At 33.6% G+C, this 19,137-nt stretch overlaps 1 protein-coding gene across 1 annotated transcript in view; it reads left to right on the top strand.

Moving 5' to 3' along the window:
• LOC118180219 (neuromedin-U receptor 2-like) overlaps positions 1 to 19,137 on the top strand; it is a 312,407-nt gene that overhangs the window by 235,404 nt on the left and 57,866 nt on the right. Inside the window, exon 4 of the mRNA XM_085821406.1 lies at positions 15,612 to 15,746. Within this exon, the coding sequence (XP_085677532.1) occupies positions 15,612 to 15,746 (135 nt within the window). The remainder of the gene's footprint in view (positions 1 to 15,611; positions 15,747 to 19,137) is intronic.

The raw sequence follows: 19,137 nt of genomic DNA, 5'->3' as shown, positions 1-19,137 counted from the left end.
CGAGAAATGAGTTGTTACCTATTTTGGTATTATGTTTTTCAATTACTCGCGAGTAAAACTAAAATTAATGTATAATAGAAATGTGTAAATACTTGAATATTGTAAAAGCATTGATAATCTTTGAGAAAGGTACCTTAAGAAAATTCTAAAAAATTATTGTATAAAATTTTATTTAAAAGATTCTGGCAAGAAAGAAGTTTTAGTCTGAAAGACTTTTGAAATATAGTATTTCAATGTAGAAGAATGTTATTTTAAAAGTTAAGAAATACTGTGATATGTTAAAAGTGAAAATATTAGAGTAATGCCAAAAATTTTTTTACTTATTCGTGTGACTGTAAAAAGAGCAAATTATTGTGAATATGTGTTAAAAGTTGAATGAATGTAGTTAGGCTCTCTGACTCTACACTTCAGAGTTAGCCACTTTCAGAATAGTACCTCAGGGTTTAGAGTTGAAGATAGGGTTTGTTACGAGGTCTTGTTATGTTGAATTTTAACACGTTAGTGTTTTGATTGTAGGCGGTAGTGTTGAACACTTGTACATAGACACGCTCGTGTTTGGTGTTTTCCTTTACAACACATGTCAGAGAGCACGGGGAGATAATTAAATAACGTCATGAATGAAATAAGAATGTTAAAAGAGAAATATAAGTATTCATGTTACTTGCCATTTAATTGTGTAACATTTCATTAAACTAGTTTTCCTTCCAGATCTCTGGAAGGAACCAGATTTCAACTAAGAAACTCCTGTTTATAGATGCAGTACAGATGAAAAATCTTGTCCATGGAGTTGATAATGTAAAAACGACTTTCTTTTTTTTTTAATTTCTAGTTTCTAGTGAGAAATGTTTGTAAAAGATTGGCCTTGCGTTAGCTTCTAGAGCTAAAAGTTTTCAACAAGGTCGTTTTAGACCTCAGTTTCAAACTAATTAACTCTGGCGGGAAGTATGTAATGATCCTAAGTTTTACTAACGTTTATTTTATTTTAAATCTTTACTATCACTTCTTATTTTCTACTTCCGGCCAGAATTAAAAGCTTTAACTTATTTATGCAAATTTGTCTTGCTAACGCCAAGTACTTAAGTTGTGGCTTTTTGCCAAGCAAGAGAGAGGAAGGAGTGATTAGAAGCAGGCCGCTTGCCATAGTAGTTTTATTCGTTTGCTGGTTGCCTTCAAGGCCAGAGCTTTAATCCTCTTGATAATTTTAAACGTATCGTAGTTTTAGCAGCTCTCTGTACTACATACGGGTTTTTGTTAAATAACGGCCAATCTTGAAGTTACGAACTTGTATATTAATCCAAAGTTAGTTATAGTTAAGAGTTTTTAGTTAGTATTTTTATATTCTTACGTTCAGACCACAAGTGGTTGGTCTCTGTATTCCGAAGTTCCGGAAATCGCTGTAAAGATAGAAAAATAAAGGGTTTCGTATACCCTTCCTGTGTGTATTGTCTACTTCACAATTTATTGAGCATAGCTTTAGTAAGCTCCTGTTCCGAGTCAGGACAGTTCGAGTTTCCAAAGCAAGTAAAGAGGAACATAAGTCCTGATACAGTGTTTTGTGAAAAAATTCTACAATGATTCAATTGTAAATAAACTTAGAAATTCTACTAACTATAGTATCTGCAAAAATAAAGAGAGGCAGAAATTTTGTTAATTTCAAAACAAAATTTCTGCCTTTCTTTATTTTTGCATTTTAATTTAAAAAGAAATTAACAAAATTTCTGCCTTTCTTTATTTTTGCATTTTAATTTAAAAAGAAATTAACAAAATTTCTGCCTTTCACAAAAAAGGGAGAATTTCTCTCTTCACTACAAATTACAGATTTGCCAATCTTTATGCCTTATCAAAATTTCACAAAAATCGTGTAAAATTTAGATTTTTTGCTAATAGTACCAGAAACTTCAAGAAGAATTTTGATAATACGTATTTTTACCAATCTTCTTAAGACTAATTCAGAAATCAAACAACAAAAATCAGCGTTATATTTACAAAGTTTTCACAGGACTAATTTCGATGGTTTTACCGAACCACCATCTTCAGCTGCAAAACCGCAAATGAACAAGATAGGAAATAATGATTAGATAAGATAAGAAAGCCTGGACAAGAATAAGCAAGTGGCGCCATCTGTTGGTAAAACCAGAACTAAAACATAATTTCTTTAAAGGCCGAAGGCAAATTTGGATTGGAATTAGGATCGTTAACTAGAACAGAAAGATTTTTATGAATGTGAAATGCCTCTAGAAAATCCCGTTCTCCAATTGAAGATGTTTTTTGAATAATTTTGGCAGCAGAAAAACTGAAAGTGTGGTTTTCGGACCAACAATGTTGAGCAACAGAAGACTTCTGTGTTTCCTTTTTTCTAACATATGCCTCATGTTCCTTGACGCGAAATTTTAAGGCTCTCTTAGTTTGGCCAATGTAAATTAAACCACACTGGCAAGGAATCCTATAAATACCCCAGGAATTCATATCCGGAATGGGGTCCTTGAGTATGGAACTCGGAATTTTATTGATGGGAGAATAAACAACCCGAAAGTTAAATTTCTGCAAAATATGTGCAACTTTATTTCCACCCAACATTATTAATCAAGCAGTTAAAAAATTCTCATCTCAACACACTAAAAGGCACAATCTTGTTTTAGGAGATTATAAAAATTCTGTTGTCATTCCCTTCTTTCCATCAATTAGCTATAAAGTTGCACATATTTTGCAGAAATTTAACTTTCGGGTTGTTTATTCTCCCATCAATAAAATTCCGAGTTCCATACTCAAGGACCCCATTCCGGATATGAATTCCTGGGGTATTTATAGGATTCCTTGCCAGTGTGGTTTAATTTACATTGGCCAAACTAAGAGAGCCTTAAAATTTCGCGTCAAGGAACATGAGGCATATGTTAGAAAAAAGGAAACACAGAAGTCTTCTGTTGCTCAACATTGTTGGTCCGAAAACCACACTTTCAGTTTTTCTGCTGCCAAAATTATTCAAAAAACATCTTCCATTGGAGAACTGGATTTTCTAGAGGCATTTCACATTCATAAAAATCTTTCTGTTCTAGTTAACGATCCTAATTCCAATCCAAATTTGCCTTCGGCCTTTAAAGAAATTATGTTTTAGTTCTGGTTTTACCAACAGATGGCGCCACTTGCTTATTCTTGTCCAGGCTTTCTTATCTTATCTAATCATTATTTCCTATCTTGTTCATTTGCGGTTTTGCAGCTGAAGATGGTGGTTCGGTAAAACCATCGAAACTAGTCCTGTGAAAACTTTGTAAATATAACGCTGATTTTTGTTGTTTGATTTCTGAATTAGTATTTATTCGGCGTGTTATTGTGTCTTCTTAAGACTGTTTGTAAAGTAGTTTTTGAACAAGCTAAAAGAAGACAAAAACTTCTGCTGGATTATTTACGACAACTTGAAAATCATTGAAAAAGTTTAAAATCATAAAATTTACAATATTAACTGCTAATACTTTGAAAACCTCAACACAACCCTGCAAATCTAAAAAATCAACACAATCAAGAAATCTAAGAAAGTCTTATAGAAATGACAGAATTTTATCCTAATGTACTTTATATACTGCATTTACAAAAATGGAATAAATTTCTGCATTTTTCACTGTACAAATTGGCCAAATTGTGCAGTGGTACAAAATGGTCGCAAATTTGGCAACTTTTGGCGATTCCTGGCCAAATTACTGAGACACACATTTACTCAATTTAAATGCACATGCCCCTGTATTCTTACTTTTCCAGCATAGCATTCTCTTTAAAATTTGTTTCGCGTTACATTACACAGAAAAATACAACAATTTCACATTAAAATCATCTATCTATGTAAGAGATTCGTAACAATATCATAATCATGCAGTTAATGGTGGGAATGTCCTACGGTTTTAGTTATGGTGAGCAACTCTTTCCTGGTGACAGAGTAATTCCTCTCCGTTCCAGGTAGACTCTTGCTCTAGAATGCTACAAAGTTTTCTTGACCGCTTATTTTCTGGGACATAACAGCATCGGCATGCTCATTGCTTGTATCCGTGTTAGAAAGAAATGGTTTGTCGAACTAATGGATATGTCAGAATTATCGTAGATGGTAAAGCTTCCATTAGCCTGTAAAGTGTACCCTTATATTCCACAAGAATTTTTGTTTGCTATCTGTCATCTGCGAAGCAGTCTTGCGATGAAAGAATACTTGTTCATAAATCTTTTATAGTAGGTGTTAGGCTCAGGATATTTTCGGAGTGTCTGCACATTTTAACTGCCTACACTTTTCCTGGATCCATACGCACTCATTCTTCAGATATGACATGTCCGAGATAAGTCACTTCCTGTGTGAACTAATTACATTTAGCAGGACTTAACTTTGGATTCTCTGTCTTCAATTTCTGAAGCACCTTCCTAATATTTCCCATATGTTCTTCAAAGCTTTTCCAGACGATGATAATGTCGCATATTTCCGCTCATGGTTGTCCTATTCCTTACTAAAATAATCGAAATGATTTCAATAAAGTAAAACTTTAGCTTGCGAGTAACATGGTAATAACTTCAGCCAGTATTTTCAAGAATAATTCCTAAATGACTTTTAACCTCATAAACAAAGAGATTTTGCAATACGAGCACTTCTCAACGCATCACCTTCTCAATATCTGGCAAACGTCAAGTGATTGTAATTGCGTGGATGCTCCTTCACTCTCTCATTTCGAAAGCTGTCTGCCGTATTCCGTCGTATTTAACGTGCGCACATGTATTGTCAATATCCGTAGGAAGATATGCTGCTTGCTATTACTTCGCTGAATACGCACCGAGAGTGCTACCACGAGTGTATACCACAAAGGCATTCAAAAAGGACTGATAAACTTTTAAAGGGCGACTGGGGATCAGAGGACACAGTCGCCAAATCCTGGTGGTGAAGAATTACCATCCAGCACTTTTTTTTAGTTCAGCCGCCACTGTAGAGTGATTAGGATTTTTTTATGTATGAGACGTAAAACATTGGCAACGCCGTCACCGGGAATCGAATCTAGACCTCTCGAATACGCGTCGAGTGTTCTACCGTTATATCACAAAGGCATGCTGGAAGGAGGGGGAAAATACCTTATAAAATTTGCTCAACTCTTGCGAGAAATTATGCTATTGTCGTGAAGGAGTACAAGCTCACAAAAATCCCTCTTGTGCTTATATCCTCTCCACATCTCCGCAGGGCACGCACATGTACGCTTGTGTAGTCGACGCTGAATATTTGCGTATTTCTTCAGGGGAATAATTCGTACCTCAACACATGTGGTAAAATTAGACATAATTTGCTAATTCTGTTAATTTTACACACAGGTATATTTTGGAAATGCTTAATCGAAGTTTGATAGGTTCTTTTGAACTTTCAGCTCGAACTTTTTATTTCATTAATTCTTCTTTCAAATTTATTTCATTTCCTGATAAAATATTTGTTCAATTGATCATTTAAATTTGAATTTAAAATTTGTTGAATCATTTCATCTAATTTTAAATTTCAGAGTTAATCAAATTATTAGAGTTAATTATTAATTTCAGAGTTAATTATTAAACAGGAATAGTTAAAAAAAGACTTTTGTATGTCAAACAATTTTGCTTCTGAGCCCTAAAATGCACATTGGTCGATTGACTTAACAAAGGCTAAATGTGGCAGCCTATCTACCAAAGTCGAGATATGTTCGCAGAACATTTTTCAAAGAATATTGTCTTGCGTCACGTTGCACATAAAGAAACGGTGATACCTCATCCAGTCATACATTATTTACTGCAATATCTGCAGCAAGATGCAATAGCTGCAGCAGCCTGCTTATCAATTTATCTCGCTGTAAACACTTCCACACAATATTGCGCTAAATCTTGTGAATGTCATGGCTCTGATAAAATCCTGATTCTAAACTTCTTAAATTTCTGTTTTTTTTTTTTTTTTTTTTTTTTCAAAACCGATAAGTAAACGATCGACTTTACATTTATCAGTGGTTTAAGTTTACACAATAAATGTGAAACAATATTTTGTTTATTTTGTTTGAAAGGGGTTACGTTTGAGGTTCAAAATTTGTTTATCGGTTATGCTTTTTGGAAGTTCGGGAATTATGTTCTTAAAAAATATACCTTTTTTGCTAATTAAAACAGAAAATTTGCCTGCTTTTAAATTGTGTTATAAATTACTACTTTATATAATATTTTAACCATACTGCAAAGAACAATTCCTTTTCGTTTCAAACAATTGCGAGTTTTAAATAGAATGTGAGTCATGAATAGTTACACGATTAATAATTTTAAAATGATCACTTTAACCAAAAACTAAGTAATTAAAAATAAAGTTGTAGAAAATGAGAGAGAAAGATGAAGAGCATTTTTAAATCACTTTTTGAAAATAACATAACTCATTTGAGCTCAGTTAGAAATTAGAAGTAAGGCAAATTAGCTTGCGTTGTCTGACGTTATCCGTGACTTTCGTCAACAGATTCGCTAGAACTTCATGAATTTCCTATTGTATGTAGTCTTTGAATTCCTGTATAGTGTAACATCGGCGGATATACATAATATCATTCAAATACTCTTATAGGGAGGGGCGGAAATCGCGTGTTGATAAATCAGACGAGCGTGAAGGCGATTCAGCGCCTCGGAAAAGAGAGATGACACGATGCGGAATGCGGAAATGCTCCTCGGTGACAGCCAATAGTTCTAAAATCGTGGGTTATGAGCTGCCAGTATCTGAAAGTATGTTTGTTAACGTATTAGTTTAAATGAAAGAAAGCTTCATCGGACTTGATTAGGAGATTCAAGACTTACGCCTTTATTATTATTATTATTATTATTATTATTATTATTATTTGCAACAACTTCCTACAAAATTCTCTCCGCTCGATGCTTTTTCAACCAACGCGACATGATGACTAAAAACTTTAAAATGTTTTACTGGGTGATAACGGTTTTACCGCGTCGCCTTCAAAAATGTCAGCATAGCGCCATATTTAAATCGTCTAATTGTTTGTAATGTTCCAACCTATAATTTATAGCTAAATGTGTGGAACCTTAATAACTGGTAAGCGAATAATCTCTTAGTTCAGAAAGATAGAAAAGTAAACTCACGAAGGGTTAATTACCCTTTATTGCTCAAATAAAGTTCACAGTCTTTCCTCTCTCAGGACGTACAGAAAAGCCTCTACTTGGGCTTGAACTCAAGCATGCTAAGAAATAAAACTTAGCTAAAGAGATATAGCTGAAGTTATCACAATTTTTCAGGTGTTGGCCCCTCAACGCTAACTAAACGGCGAAGCTACCAAGGGCCTAAAGTACGGCCGAACGTAGAAATAGCTTTAGAGAGAGTATAGCCAAAAGGAGAACGCGCGCTGGTCAGAATCTCTGGCTCTCTAACGAAGTCAGTAGAACTTCAACTTTAAATACTTGCTCTTCCTTCATTTGCATTTAATCGCGATTCTGAAAACATGTTCTGGTAGGAAATTGTAAGCTGAAACTGAAAAGCCATACGAAAGTGGCTTTAACTCAACTGTTAAAATAGGGTATGGCCGCCCTGCCAGTATAGAGGTTACTGATGCTGACTGTCGTACTGAGGTCTCGGGTTCGAATCCCCGAGAATGCATGTAAGCGTATAATGTCTGTGCGGTAAAGGGACACTCAAATATACGGCATGCTGAGTGTCCTCTTGAGGGAATGATGGTGAAGAGAAAGATATGAGAAATTCTTAAACCGCTCCTGAGGTGGTATCCCTTAAACCTGGGGCATAATTGAACAGTGAGAATGGCAGGAAAATTCTGATTTGCGTCCACTTCTGCCTGTACCTGTAGTTGACAAATACCCGAATAAAACATATTATAAGCGTTTATGTTTGGAGGTATGTAATATCAGGTTCACAATATATTGATATCTTGTGTATTTTAACCGACGCAGAACTGAAGATTCATGCTGAATCGATTGCAGTTACATTCGAAAATGTGCCGAAAGCAGCTGTCCATTGAACTTTCTCTAAACAATTATAGTGAAGGAAATAGAGTTGCGAGGCCTCGCGTGTTACATGAATGGACGCAATGGGTTGCAATGTAAACGCATAGCTGTTAATTTTCGTAAAAGAAAATCTTTATTGTATTAATTTTTCCTTTAATTTCAATTTCTTAGAAGTTCCAAAAATTTTCTTATAGCGTAATCTCGTGAATGAGAGAGCTACCACTCCGTTTCTTTCGTAGGCATGGAAAAGCCTTTCCTTTCATTCAACAGAATACTCCAACTTTTGGGTGACTCTCTTTTACTATGTTCACCTCAGCAGCAAACGCTTTGATAAAGCTCGACATAGTCTTAGTGAAACTGCAATCAAAGATTTTTTTTCGGTTGGGGGAAGGCTTATTTGTGCTGATTTTACGTTATACGTCTTCATTTCTTTACTGTTATTATTTGTTTAAGAATTAAATCTGATTCTTCTTTATTAAACTCTTTTTATTTAATGTCAGAAAAGAAATATAATAAATGATACAAATAAACCTCATATAAGTTAACCGGTTTCCTACCTACAAAGTCATTTGTATAGTATGATTTTAATTACATTATCGCAAATTATTAACAAATCGCGAAACTATCTTACAGCGCATTTCATTTCTCTTCTCATTCAGTTTATCATGATTACTTTATAAATACCCAAAGAGCTCTCTTATTTATTTAATTTTGTTACTTTTTCATCATTTAGGGGGCAATTTGTTTTCATAACAGATCCATATTATCATTCTCACTGTTACGTTTCATATAGTGATTGCTGGAATTAATTTTCTTCCACTGTAAGAATATTTTTATGTTTTGACCATTCCATTATTTGAAATTTGCATTAATCTCCTTAATCTAGATACTTAGAAACCAAAGAGGCATAGTTTGGCACTGAAAGATGGAAAACGTCTAAAATGCGTGCTATGAATGCTAAGTGAGATCAAATTGTAATGAGAAAAACCTTATTATAAAATTTTGTGGAGTGCTTAAAGAGATTTAAAAGGCTGCATACATAATAGTATTTACTGTGAATATTTTTACATAAATAGTGAAATAATATCATAATATCCGTAATTTGCAAATGTATCAAAATCGTTAAGGACCATTGGAACGTATTTAGCTCAGATAATGGAAATATCCTGTAGTTAAGAAAATCACGTACACAAAACAAAGAAAGACCATTTAATACCTTCCAGAGCAATCTGAATGCAGAATTCAGATGAGTGATATAACTGAACATCGTTGGAAATTACAAATGGACTGAAATAATAAGAAGATGCAATCTAATAATTCTATTAACACACGCTTATAAGTAATAGCAGGAAAAGCGAAGATGAAGAAAGAAGTAATTTCAAATTTAGAATTTATTTATTTGAAAATAGCTGAAGACCAAATAAAGCGAAAAAACTCTGAAAGCTTTCAAATTTTATATTACGCCCAAAGAGGCGTTTTTAACGTTTTGCGTGTTACTTTTATCTATTAAATACCATGTCTTTCGCACCTAAACCATAAAATTCAATTGAAACAATATCGCAAAATAATTTTAAAATGAGCTTATCTTTAGAATTTCCGATACATAATCTCGCGAATTGGAGATAATTTTCTTTTTCGTACAGTGTTGCCATTGTTCGCTTTGGAATCGTTGACTGAACGTCCTATATCACGTTTTAACGTGGCCAGGAGGCAGCACGAATGTGCTCTATATGCAAGACGACCAGTACGGGTGTGCTCCATTAATGCTTGCTCATCGGAGACATCGGTTTCGGTGGTGCCAAGAATATAAGACTTGGATACCGCAGGAGTGGGTCGACTGTTCTTTATACATGAGAGCCAATTTAGTCTGATGAGGGATTCTGGACTTTTACTGATCTGAAGAAAGACGAGAACACGCAATCAATCCTCCAACATCATCGAAAGGGACCCTTTAAGACGTGCAGGGGTTCTCATTTCGGGTGTATCATGCATGGTATATGCACTGACTTCCACATCTCTCAAGGAATTTCAATCACTGGTGTCTGCTACAGTACCAAGATTCTCTTGCCTCTTGTGCGTCTGCGTAGATGTATTGTAAGTCCGGATTTCCTCTTCATGTAAAACTACACTTCGTCGTACAGAAGCTGCCACAGAGCTCTTGGAAAGTGAAGATATTCAACGCATAGACTGAAGTACAAGTTTCCCGAACCTAATAACCATAGAACACGTGTGGGACTTTCTCGGTAGACGCTTGGCAGCATGTGACAGGGCAAACAATTATTCTTCAACTGAATTCGACGTCATGAATCTCTATGCTTTAACAGCTCCTTGCCCACCAATTTCAAGGCCTTCATTTTGCCCACCAATGTATCTTGTCATCACCATGTACTGAAGCTGTAATTTAAGCATTTCAGGGTGACCATATATCCTTCTAAAGACCACACTTTTCTTGCCAAGCGACTGTCACATGGACTATTCTCTGCTCTCTTCAGCTGTGTTTGCACGTCTTTTGAATAAAGAGCATTTTTATCTTTTTTATTCTTTGTTTGGATGGCTTCGGTTCACTTGTCCAATATTTTCACATATAGGGGATTTTATGGTATGATTTGAGTTAATGTGGAACATTTCTGTATGACATTACTGTGGACAACCCGTCTTCGAAAACTTGTCCTTAAATTTTACCAACCAATGCACCTTGGTATCTTCATTTCATACGCATACGAGTTGTGAGGATAAGTCTCAAAGTCTATCATTTCATCTACTCGACTAGCCTCACATTTCAGCATCGATTGTTTCATCGCAATCGTTTTTGGACACGAGGAGGAAAATCTAGTCTGCTGAATTATTTTGTGACAACAATAAGAATCATGAAGTAGAAATGAGGGTAAAAGACGGCTTGAATCTTTTTTCTACCTTCGTCTTTGATGTATGTAGTTTTCGTATGCAAATTCAGGAAAGTCTTACTGCGTGGGGCCCTAACCTTTTGTCACTGCAAGAAAATACAAATATCAGGATCTCCAGCTCCATTTACAGCTAAGAAGGAATAAGACATTTAACCCTTTCTGGCACGCTTCCTTTTAAAGTCGCAGTTTTGATTAAAAAAAAAAAAAAAAAAGGTAGGCAGTCTTATTAGGCCTAGAGGAGTACACAAGTAATACTTTGTAAAGATAGCACTTGCCATCGTTTTAATTCTGTGGGTGTGCCCAAAGTTGCACACTAATTGAGCAGAATTTCGAAATGAGTGCTGAAACGAGCATTGTTGTCAATGAACTGACCGATGAGATGCGGAGAAACAAAGAATACAGACTGTCAGTTGTCCTAGATTTTCGGTGAGCCCGGTCTGGGCACACCTAGGGTTCGCCGTTTGATTTTAGGTAAGATTTCAAGGTAAAACTTGTAAACTAATATATAATGAGATTAGCATACAGCCAAAAAAATAACATAGAAATTTCTTTTCAAACAATTCCTTTTATACCCTAAAAAATCTAGAAGATTTCTTTGAAAAATGAGGGTCTTAAAAAACTAAACATGGCTAAAATATATGGACTGGTTTGTGTTGAGCTGCCATCTACTATAAATAAAGAAGATTCAGATTAACCTATAAATTCTTTTTCAGTCAATTTTTCTGTGCGTACAGAAGGAAATTTTTAGGTGTGTCCAGACCAGACACACTGTGCCGCAAAGGGTTAAGCAGTCATAAGAACGACGCCAATACATATTCAGATTTGCCTGCGAGTATTCTTCAGTGATTATGTGAGCCATGAATATCGGCTAAGTATAATACTGGTAAATCTTTCAAGAATAAATATTTTATATTAATATTTAGGCTTTAGTATAGAATCGGGTGCTCCTTCGATTGGCGACAAATTTTGTTCAATTTTGGCGATAAAATGCAATTTCTGGTTACCATGGTAGTTTTAACTTAGTTTCAGCATCTGTAGCCGTCACCTTAGGGTTACCGTAACTCTGTTTTAACCTTATATGACGTCATCATTGCGACATTCTTAAATGTAAATTTTATTGGTTTATATTTTTGGTTGCGTTAGCATTTCGTTTTAGTTGCCCGCTTGATATTTAGCGCTATCTTTCTCTGTTATCTAGCAAAGTAGAATGTCTGGAAAAATTAATATGCGTTTTTTTTAATTGGAGCAAAATGGTAAGAGAGCTATTATTGATTGATGTATGCATGAAGGTTTAATTAGTTTTCGGTATGTTTGTCCTGTTTGCATGAAAAATATGCGTTTGATTGAAAGGAATGATACGGATGGCTAGGAATGGGTTTGTCGTGAAAAAAGTGTGAATGCTCATCATTGTAAGAGGTCTGTGAGGAAAGGTACGTAGTTTGAAGAGAGTAATATGAGCATGATTGATATTTTAATATTTTCGTATTTGTGGGTGTATGAATCTGGTACGAATCTGATTATGAATGAGGTGAATGTGAAATCGAATAAAACTGGGGTTGATAGGCGTAATTTTTGTAGAAAGATGGGTATGGATGTATGTGTGAAAAAGAGTGAGATGACTTGAGGTCCTGGTATGGTTGTGGAGATTGCTGAAAGTAACTTTGGTAAGAGGAAGTATAATAGACGTTGACCAGTGAATGGTAAATGGGGTGTTTGGTGGAATTGAAAGAGAGTGGAAAGTGTTTTTTGAGGTTGTGGAAGACAGATCGAGAGAGACTTTACTGGAGGTTATAAGGCGAAAAATTCCGCCTGGGACGATAATTATCACAGATTGCTGGAAATCTTATGATTGTTTGAAGAATGAAGGTTTCCAGCACTTATCAGTTAACCATTCGTTGAACTTTGTTGAAGCTACGACTGGTGCTCATACAAACAATATTGAAAGTATGTGGAGCGGGAATATAAATATAAAGCGGGAATTCCGGAAAAACAGTTTTCGGCTATCATTGGAAGATATTTTTTATTCATATTTTGCGGAGTTTATGTGGCGAAGGCAATACAGAAATCAGACGGAAGCAGATCCATTCCGAGACTTTTTGATTTGCATAAAAGATCTGTATGTGCCGCAGTTTTCCGACGGTGCCGAAGAAATTTCGAAGTAGCGATCTAGGTAAGTTCTATATTTTACGAATTTTTTTTATTATAAAAGTTTATTCAATTTTCTGATTTCCTTTACATGAAAAGAGATCGCTGTATACATGGGCAAAGCCAAGGTATTGCGCGATGCCGAGTTTGTGCAATTCTTTGATTTTTTTCATGAAAATTGATCGATGTGCACATGGACAAATTTAAGGCAGTGCTGAATGCCGAGATTGTGCGCGATGCCGAGTTTGAGCAATACTCTGATTTTTTAAGCAAAAATAGATCGATGTGTACATGGGAAAAGCCAAGGGAGTGCGCAATGCCGAGGTTGTGCGCGATGCCGAGTTTGTGCAATTCTCGGATGTTTTTTAAGGAAAAATGGATCGATGTGTACATGGGAAAAGTCAAGGGAGTGCGCAATGCCGATGTTGTGCGCGATATCGAGTTCGTACAATTCTCGGATTTTTTTTAAGTGAAAATAGATCGATGTGCACAAGGGAAAAGTCAAGGTAGTGCGCAATGCCGAGGTTGTGCGCGATACCGAGTTTGTGCAATTCTCGGATTTTTTTAAGTGAAAATAGTTGGATGTGCACATCGGAAATATACACATGGGATGATATATATATACATATTTGGTCTCGGCCGATTGCTACCAAAAAGGGAGGTGCACAACTACATGTTATACCAGTCCCAAATACTAAATTTCTAAGGCTACTCGTTTTTGAGTTATGGGAGTTACATACCTATACGTTCCTTCGTACGTATAGACGTCAAGCAAAAAATATTTTTCAGCTTTAAATTTAATTTCAAATTCATTTTACAAACCGTTTTGAAAAATTAGCCCATTATTCTGTCCGAACATGAGGATCTCACGCAAAAACATCGTACAAATGGATTCGAGAGCTGTCAAAATGGATATTTTCGTTGAAATGTGATACCAGAAATTTTTCGCGATATAATATTTCCTTTACTTCGTACAAAGATGGGCCCACCAGCGGCCGAGTGGTAAAGTCGCTGAACACTGGTAGTTCGGTCCGAGGTTCGAATCCCGCGAACGGGCTGGCTGCATGGGTGTTTTCGTGGTTTTCCCCATGTGTAACGTGTTTCCCTTAGAAAGTCCTCCACGAAGGCATCCCTCCCCTTAGGCAGATAGCCCTCGAAGCTTTGCCGTAATTAAATAACCTAACCTCGTACAAGTAGAACCAGACGAGACTAGTGCTGATTTTACTCATGAGATCAGAAAACGAATTTATTTCATAGAAGAAGAAGACAATATCCACAACATTTATAATGATAGCAGTGATATTCCTGCAATGTGCGATCGTATACACCATTTATTATTAAAATAAGTATATGAATCAAATCTTGTTGTTAAGTGTAATGCAATTTTTTTGTTGTTGTTTGTTTCTTGTTGTTAAGTGTTATTAGTCTCGAAACTCTCTTATGTCTGTATCTTGTTTCAAATTGCCGCCACCAACTGTTATCACGATGTTTTATTTAAAAAGAAAATAAATTATGATGAAAGCTGTATGTATATATGTTCTTGGCACTGGAGAAAACGACAGCACCTAAGAGCCACCAAATTTTTAATGCATGTAGTCTTCCCGATAATGGGTATCTCGAAAATCGAATTTTGATTTTCCAGTTTGATTAAGATTTATTTCATATTTTGTACAAATTTAAAGAATTTTTATTTAACTGACTCGTCGAATTGAAAGCTAGAAGTGACAACGCTGTTTGAAATTAAACATGTTATCTCTTAAGCTCTAGGTTGTTGGCCATTCTCCAAAATATATTTATTTTTCGATTTTATTAGCCCAAAGGAGCGCTAGCCCAAAGGGCTATTAGTCTCAAAATGCCATTTTGTGGCGTTTCACTATAAACGGCGACTCTCTTTTTAAATTATTGCCACCAAATATTATCGCCCTGCGTTATATTTAAAGAAATTAAATAATGAAGAATTTGCATAAATTTATATATGTTTCTCGCATTGTGAAAAAAATTGACTTTACCTAAAGCCATCAAATTCCGAATAACGTAATCCTTCACCCGAACATGGAAACTGAAAGCCCAAATTTTGAATTTGGAATTTGATTGGTTATCTATTTCTTATTTTTCAAATCTTTAATGAATTTTTGATTAACAAACTCAAAGCGAGCTGTGCGGAAAAAAACATTTTTATCTCCAGCGCACGAGACTGTCTACAGGAAGTGATTATCGGAAATAAAAATATCAATGAAATTAAATAAAGAGTGGATTTTCTGAAATGAGATTTAAAAATCTATCTACCATCATAAAATAATAGCAACACTTACAAATTCGTAAATGTTTCAGCAAAATTTTCAAACCAAGTTTCACATTCTGTGCGTAATTTCAGAATTTATTAAAACTATGAATAAAGACCGAGAAAAATGTATCAAGAATTATACTAATTTTAACTTTTTTCAACTGAAAATTACAGCTTTAACTATCTGAGCTTTTTCCTTCTACGAGTACTTTCCACCAATAAACAGAAATTTAGTAAATACTATTTTTTTTTTTTTAATGGAATGAAACCTGTTTTCATAGTAGTTTTATTCTTTTTCTTTGCCCTAGTGACGGTAGTTGTAGCTTTCTTCGTTTGTTGGGCTCCTTATCATTCCCAAAGGCTCTTCTTCCTATATGTTTCCCTCTACGGGCAATGGACGGAGTCCTTGAGGAAGATCAACCAGGATCTGTTTTCATTAGCAGGTGAAAAATCTTTCTTACGTAAATGAAGTATTATTCTTTCCTTTCTATTACTCTTATTCATATAATGTATATGTAACTCAAAGATATTGATTTTCAATATATCTGGTATTAATGCTACTTATGTAGAACTATATAGTATCTTGTTTTATTAAGCTGTATTACGTAAATTTCTTTGAAATATAGAAATTATGTTTTTAGAATGCAAGTGTAACTAATTTTCCTTTTAATAAAATTTCTGTTTTAGAGCAAAATTACAAAATAACTATTTTTTTTCTCTAAGAAACTCTATCCAGCTTATTCAAATTATTTACAATAGTCATTTATTCAATGCAGTTTATTATCAATACCGTGTGACTATAAATGTTTCTGCAGCAAGTTAAATTTGATCCGTAGAAAATTTTAAAAAAATTTAAATTGTGAGTCTTGTTGTCCATATTCTATGATGTGAATTTTATTTTAAGGTTATTAATTATTTTGTTGTCTACCAGAGGTTAATCAGATTTTACCAATTTGAGGATTTTGCAGAACCCTTAAAACTAATTTTTAGTAGAATCGCTGTTTTCCTCAGAAAAATAATTTTAAAAACTTTTCAATTTATATCAGTATTGCGTGTACTTTATGAGGAATATTAATAGATAATCATTATTTTATTGTTAATTTAATCATTAAAAGAGATCGTTTTTATATGACGATTACAATAGATATTAAAATATTATTTAGTTAACTATATTATCTCTGCGGTTTAATTTTTTGGTCCCCACGTTGATGAAACATTCTTTCAAATTTTGATCTGATTTCTGGCTCACGAAAACTTTTATAAAAAAAAATCCAGAGCTCCGCAGAATATGGTTTGAAGACCATTATAAAAATAAATTGCTCCCGTTCGACATCTATGGCGACTTTTCATCATCCGAATAACTTTTCAGTTTTTTTTCTCTTTTCTTTAATTTTAACACTAGACACGAGAGAATAATTATATGAGTATTATATTTATAAATATAATATAAATCACTTTACGGAAGCAAGAAGCCTCTTAACAAAATTTGACTTCGTTCAAATTAAAATTCTATTTACCTTGCTGCAACTGAAAGTTATCTATACATTATTAAGATGCGTAATGACACATTTTACTCTATTAATAAGTTTCTTAAGTATTTTCTGTATTAATATTATTACTTAAGTTTGAAAGAAGCATTAAAGACGTCATGTGATGGCAGTATATCATTGATTCTTAGTACTGCCATTTTTCCTTCCGGCCTTATGGTAAAATGAACTGTGATGATTTTGCACGAAATGTAGATATAATATGCTAAAAAAATGTTAACAGAATAATAAAAAGCAAAATTTGACAAAATTGAATCTATTTTCCAAAATTAAAATAAATTGCATTCAATAAACTAAAATGAAAACCAAAATTTCAAATTTAATAAACAATACAAAAATTTTGATTTACAATTAATTTAATAAATTACTATTTAAATGTTTAATCATGCTGCTTATTATATAATACCTTTGCATGAATTCTTAGCACTAAGAATTGGGCTTTAATTTTTATGCTACCTAAACTAATCCCATTACTTTATATCCTTTCACAATCAGAATTAAAAGTATTTTCACTAGATATGATTAACTGTGATTAGAGTACATCTAATCAACGGTCTAGCTCATTAATTTAAAATTTTATCCCTTCAGTATATACTATTCTTATGCATCTTCTAAAACAATAAATTTCGACCTCTAAAAAATAATTTAAATCTTATTCAAATATTTATTTAATAACATTTTTAAAAAAGTGTGCATTGAAAATTAAATTTGTATGGATACCCTGTTTTAAAAGATTCAATTAAATGAAGCCTCAAAGTGAATATATCCCCAAATTCGTAATGCATATATCTCAGAAATAAGCGATAAGATCAAAATTAAAATAATGCTACATTCTTTTCTCTGTTAATTTTTTTAAACTTAGCTGCTCGCAGCGCTTTTTTATTTGTGTTATTACTTCTTTAAAAACTATTTTATTTTCAAACAAATTACTGTTGAAAACATTTATAAGGAAATAAACAAAACATTAAACTTTTTTTTGTTACAGCATTTTAAGGTTTAGAGAATATTCAAGCATAATTTTCATCACTCAGGTATTTACCTAATATCTGAGCCATAAAATAAGTAGCAAAAACATTGGCAAAACTTCATTACCTTTGGCACTTCATCTTTACTACTTGCTTACCTTTTATATCGGATTCTCTTACTTCACGCTTCTGGTTTACTTTTATTTCCTTAATTTCATACTGCTGAACTACGAAAGTTTATATTCACATTTTTACCTCTTCTAATTTGTAAAGACATTTCGTTTTTTATGGTGTGAATTGTTTGTGAAATATCAAATTTTCCGGATGGATATATATGGGATATATGGGAAAGATTTAGAGAAAAGTGAATGAAATATGATGTTCTCTTGAAATCTAAAAAAAAGCTGTATTCGGAAAATATTAAAATTTTTATAAACCTTTATTCAACATGTCCGATGTTGAATAAACTTACCATGTTATGCATACTTGCTATGCATACGATATTGAATAAAGTTACCGATGTTACGCATACTATGACTTCAATATTTCTAATACAAATATTATATTTAGTTTCAAAATAAATTTGCTGAAATTTATATCAATTTCTGCACTACTCTCTTAAAAGTACTTTTACACGAATAAAATTTTATTCAAAATAAAAACGTTTAAAGTAATTAATAATACCGTTGAAAAAATGGAGCTCTGACATTGAGATTCAAGCTGAAAGTTTATCATTTGTATGTACGTTACATATAATACAGTCGGTAATTATATAAAACTCAAACTATTCTACTCAATTTAAATGACTTGTAACATAGCCTCACCTTTCTTCTTTCGATGGTGCTCTGATTTGTGCAGACTTTTGATGAAGTTTGACTTTGAAGACTTTTGATGTTTTTCGTGCAGGAATCAAACAGCCAGTTTCTAATAAAAGAAAAAATAGGACCTCGCATTTAAGTCATTTCTACACTTTGTTACAAGAAAAATATTCCAATTCATGAGTGATAATAAAACATAAATATTAGGAATGCACATTTCTATTGTAACTCCATGTAATTAATTTATGGCAACACAAATAAATGCTTTATTCTGAGAGTTATATATCTCTCGGAGTAGTTGCATACCGATGTAAAATTACCAAGAAATGGAATGCTCACAAAAATGAATCTAAAATTAACAGGAATAAATAAAATTGAAAGATTAATGTTAAATAGGTATGCTAAATACAAATTATACAACGTTTACACTATGCAATGTTGCGACAGGTAGCTAAGAATTCAAAACAATATGCAATATTTTGCAAAAGGTATCTCAACAGATAG

Source organism: Stegodyphus dumicola, chromosome 7 (genome assembly GCF_044657685.1).
Source record: "Stegodyphus dumicola isolate Sdum_Otavi_A_Nest chromosome 7, ASM4465768v1".
Classification (NCBI taxonomy): Eukaryota; Metazoa; Arthropoda; class Arachnida; order Araneae; family Eresidae; genus Stegodyphus; species Stegodyphus dumicola.
Note: the sequence above shows the minus strand (reverse complement) of the source record. Positions and strands in the feature narration are given on the sequence as shown.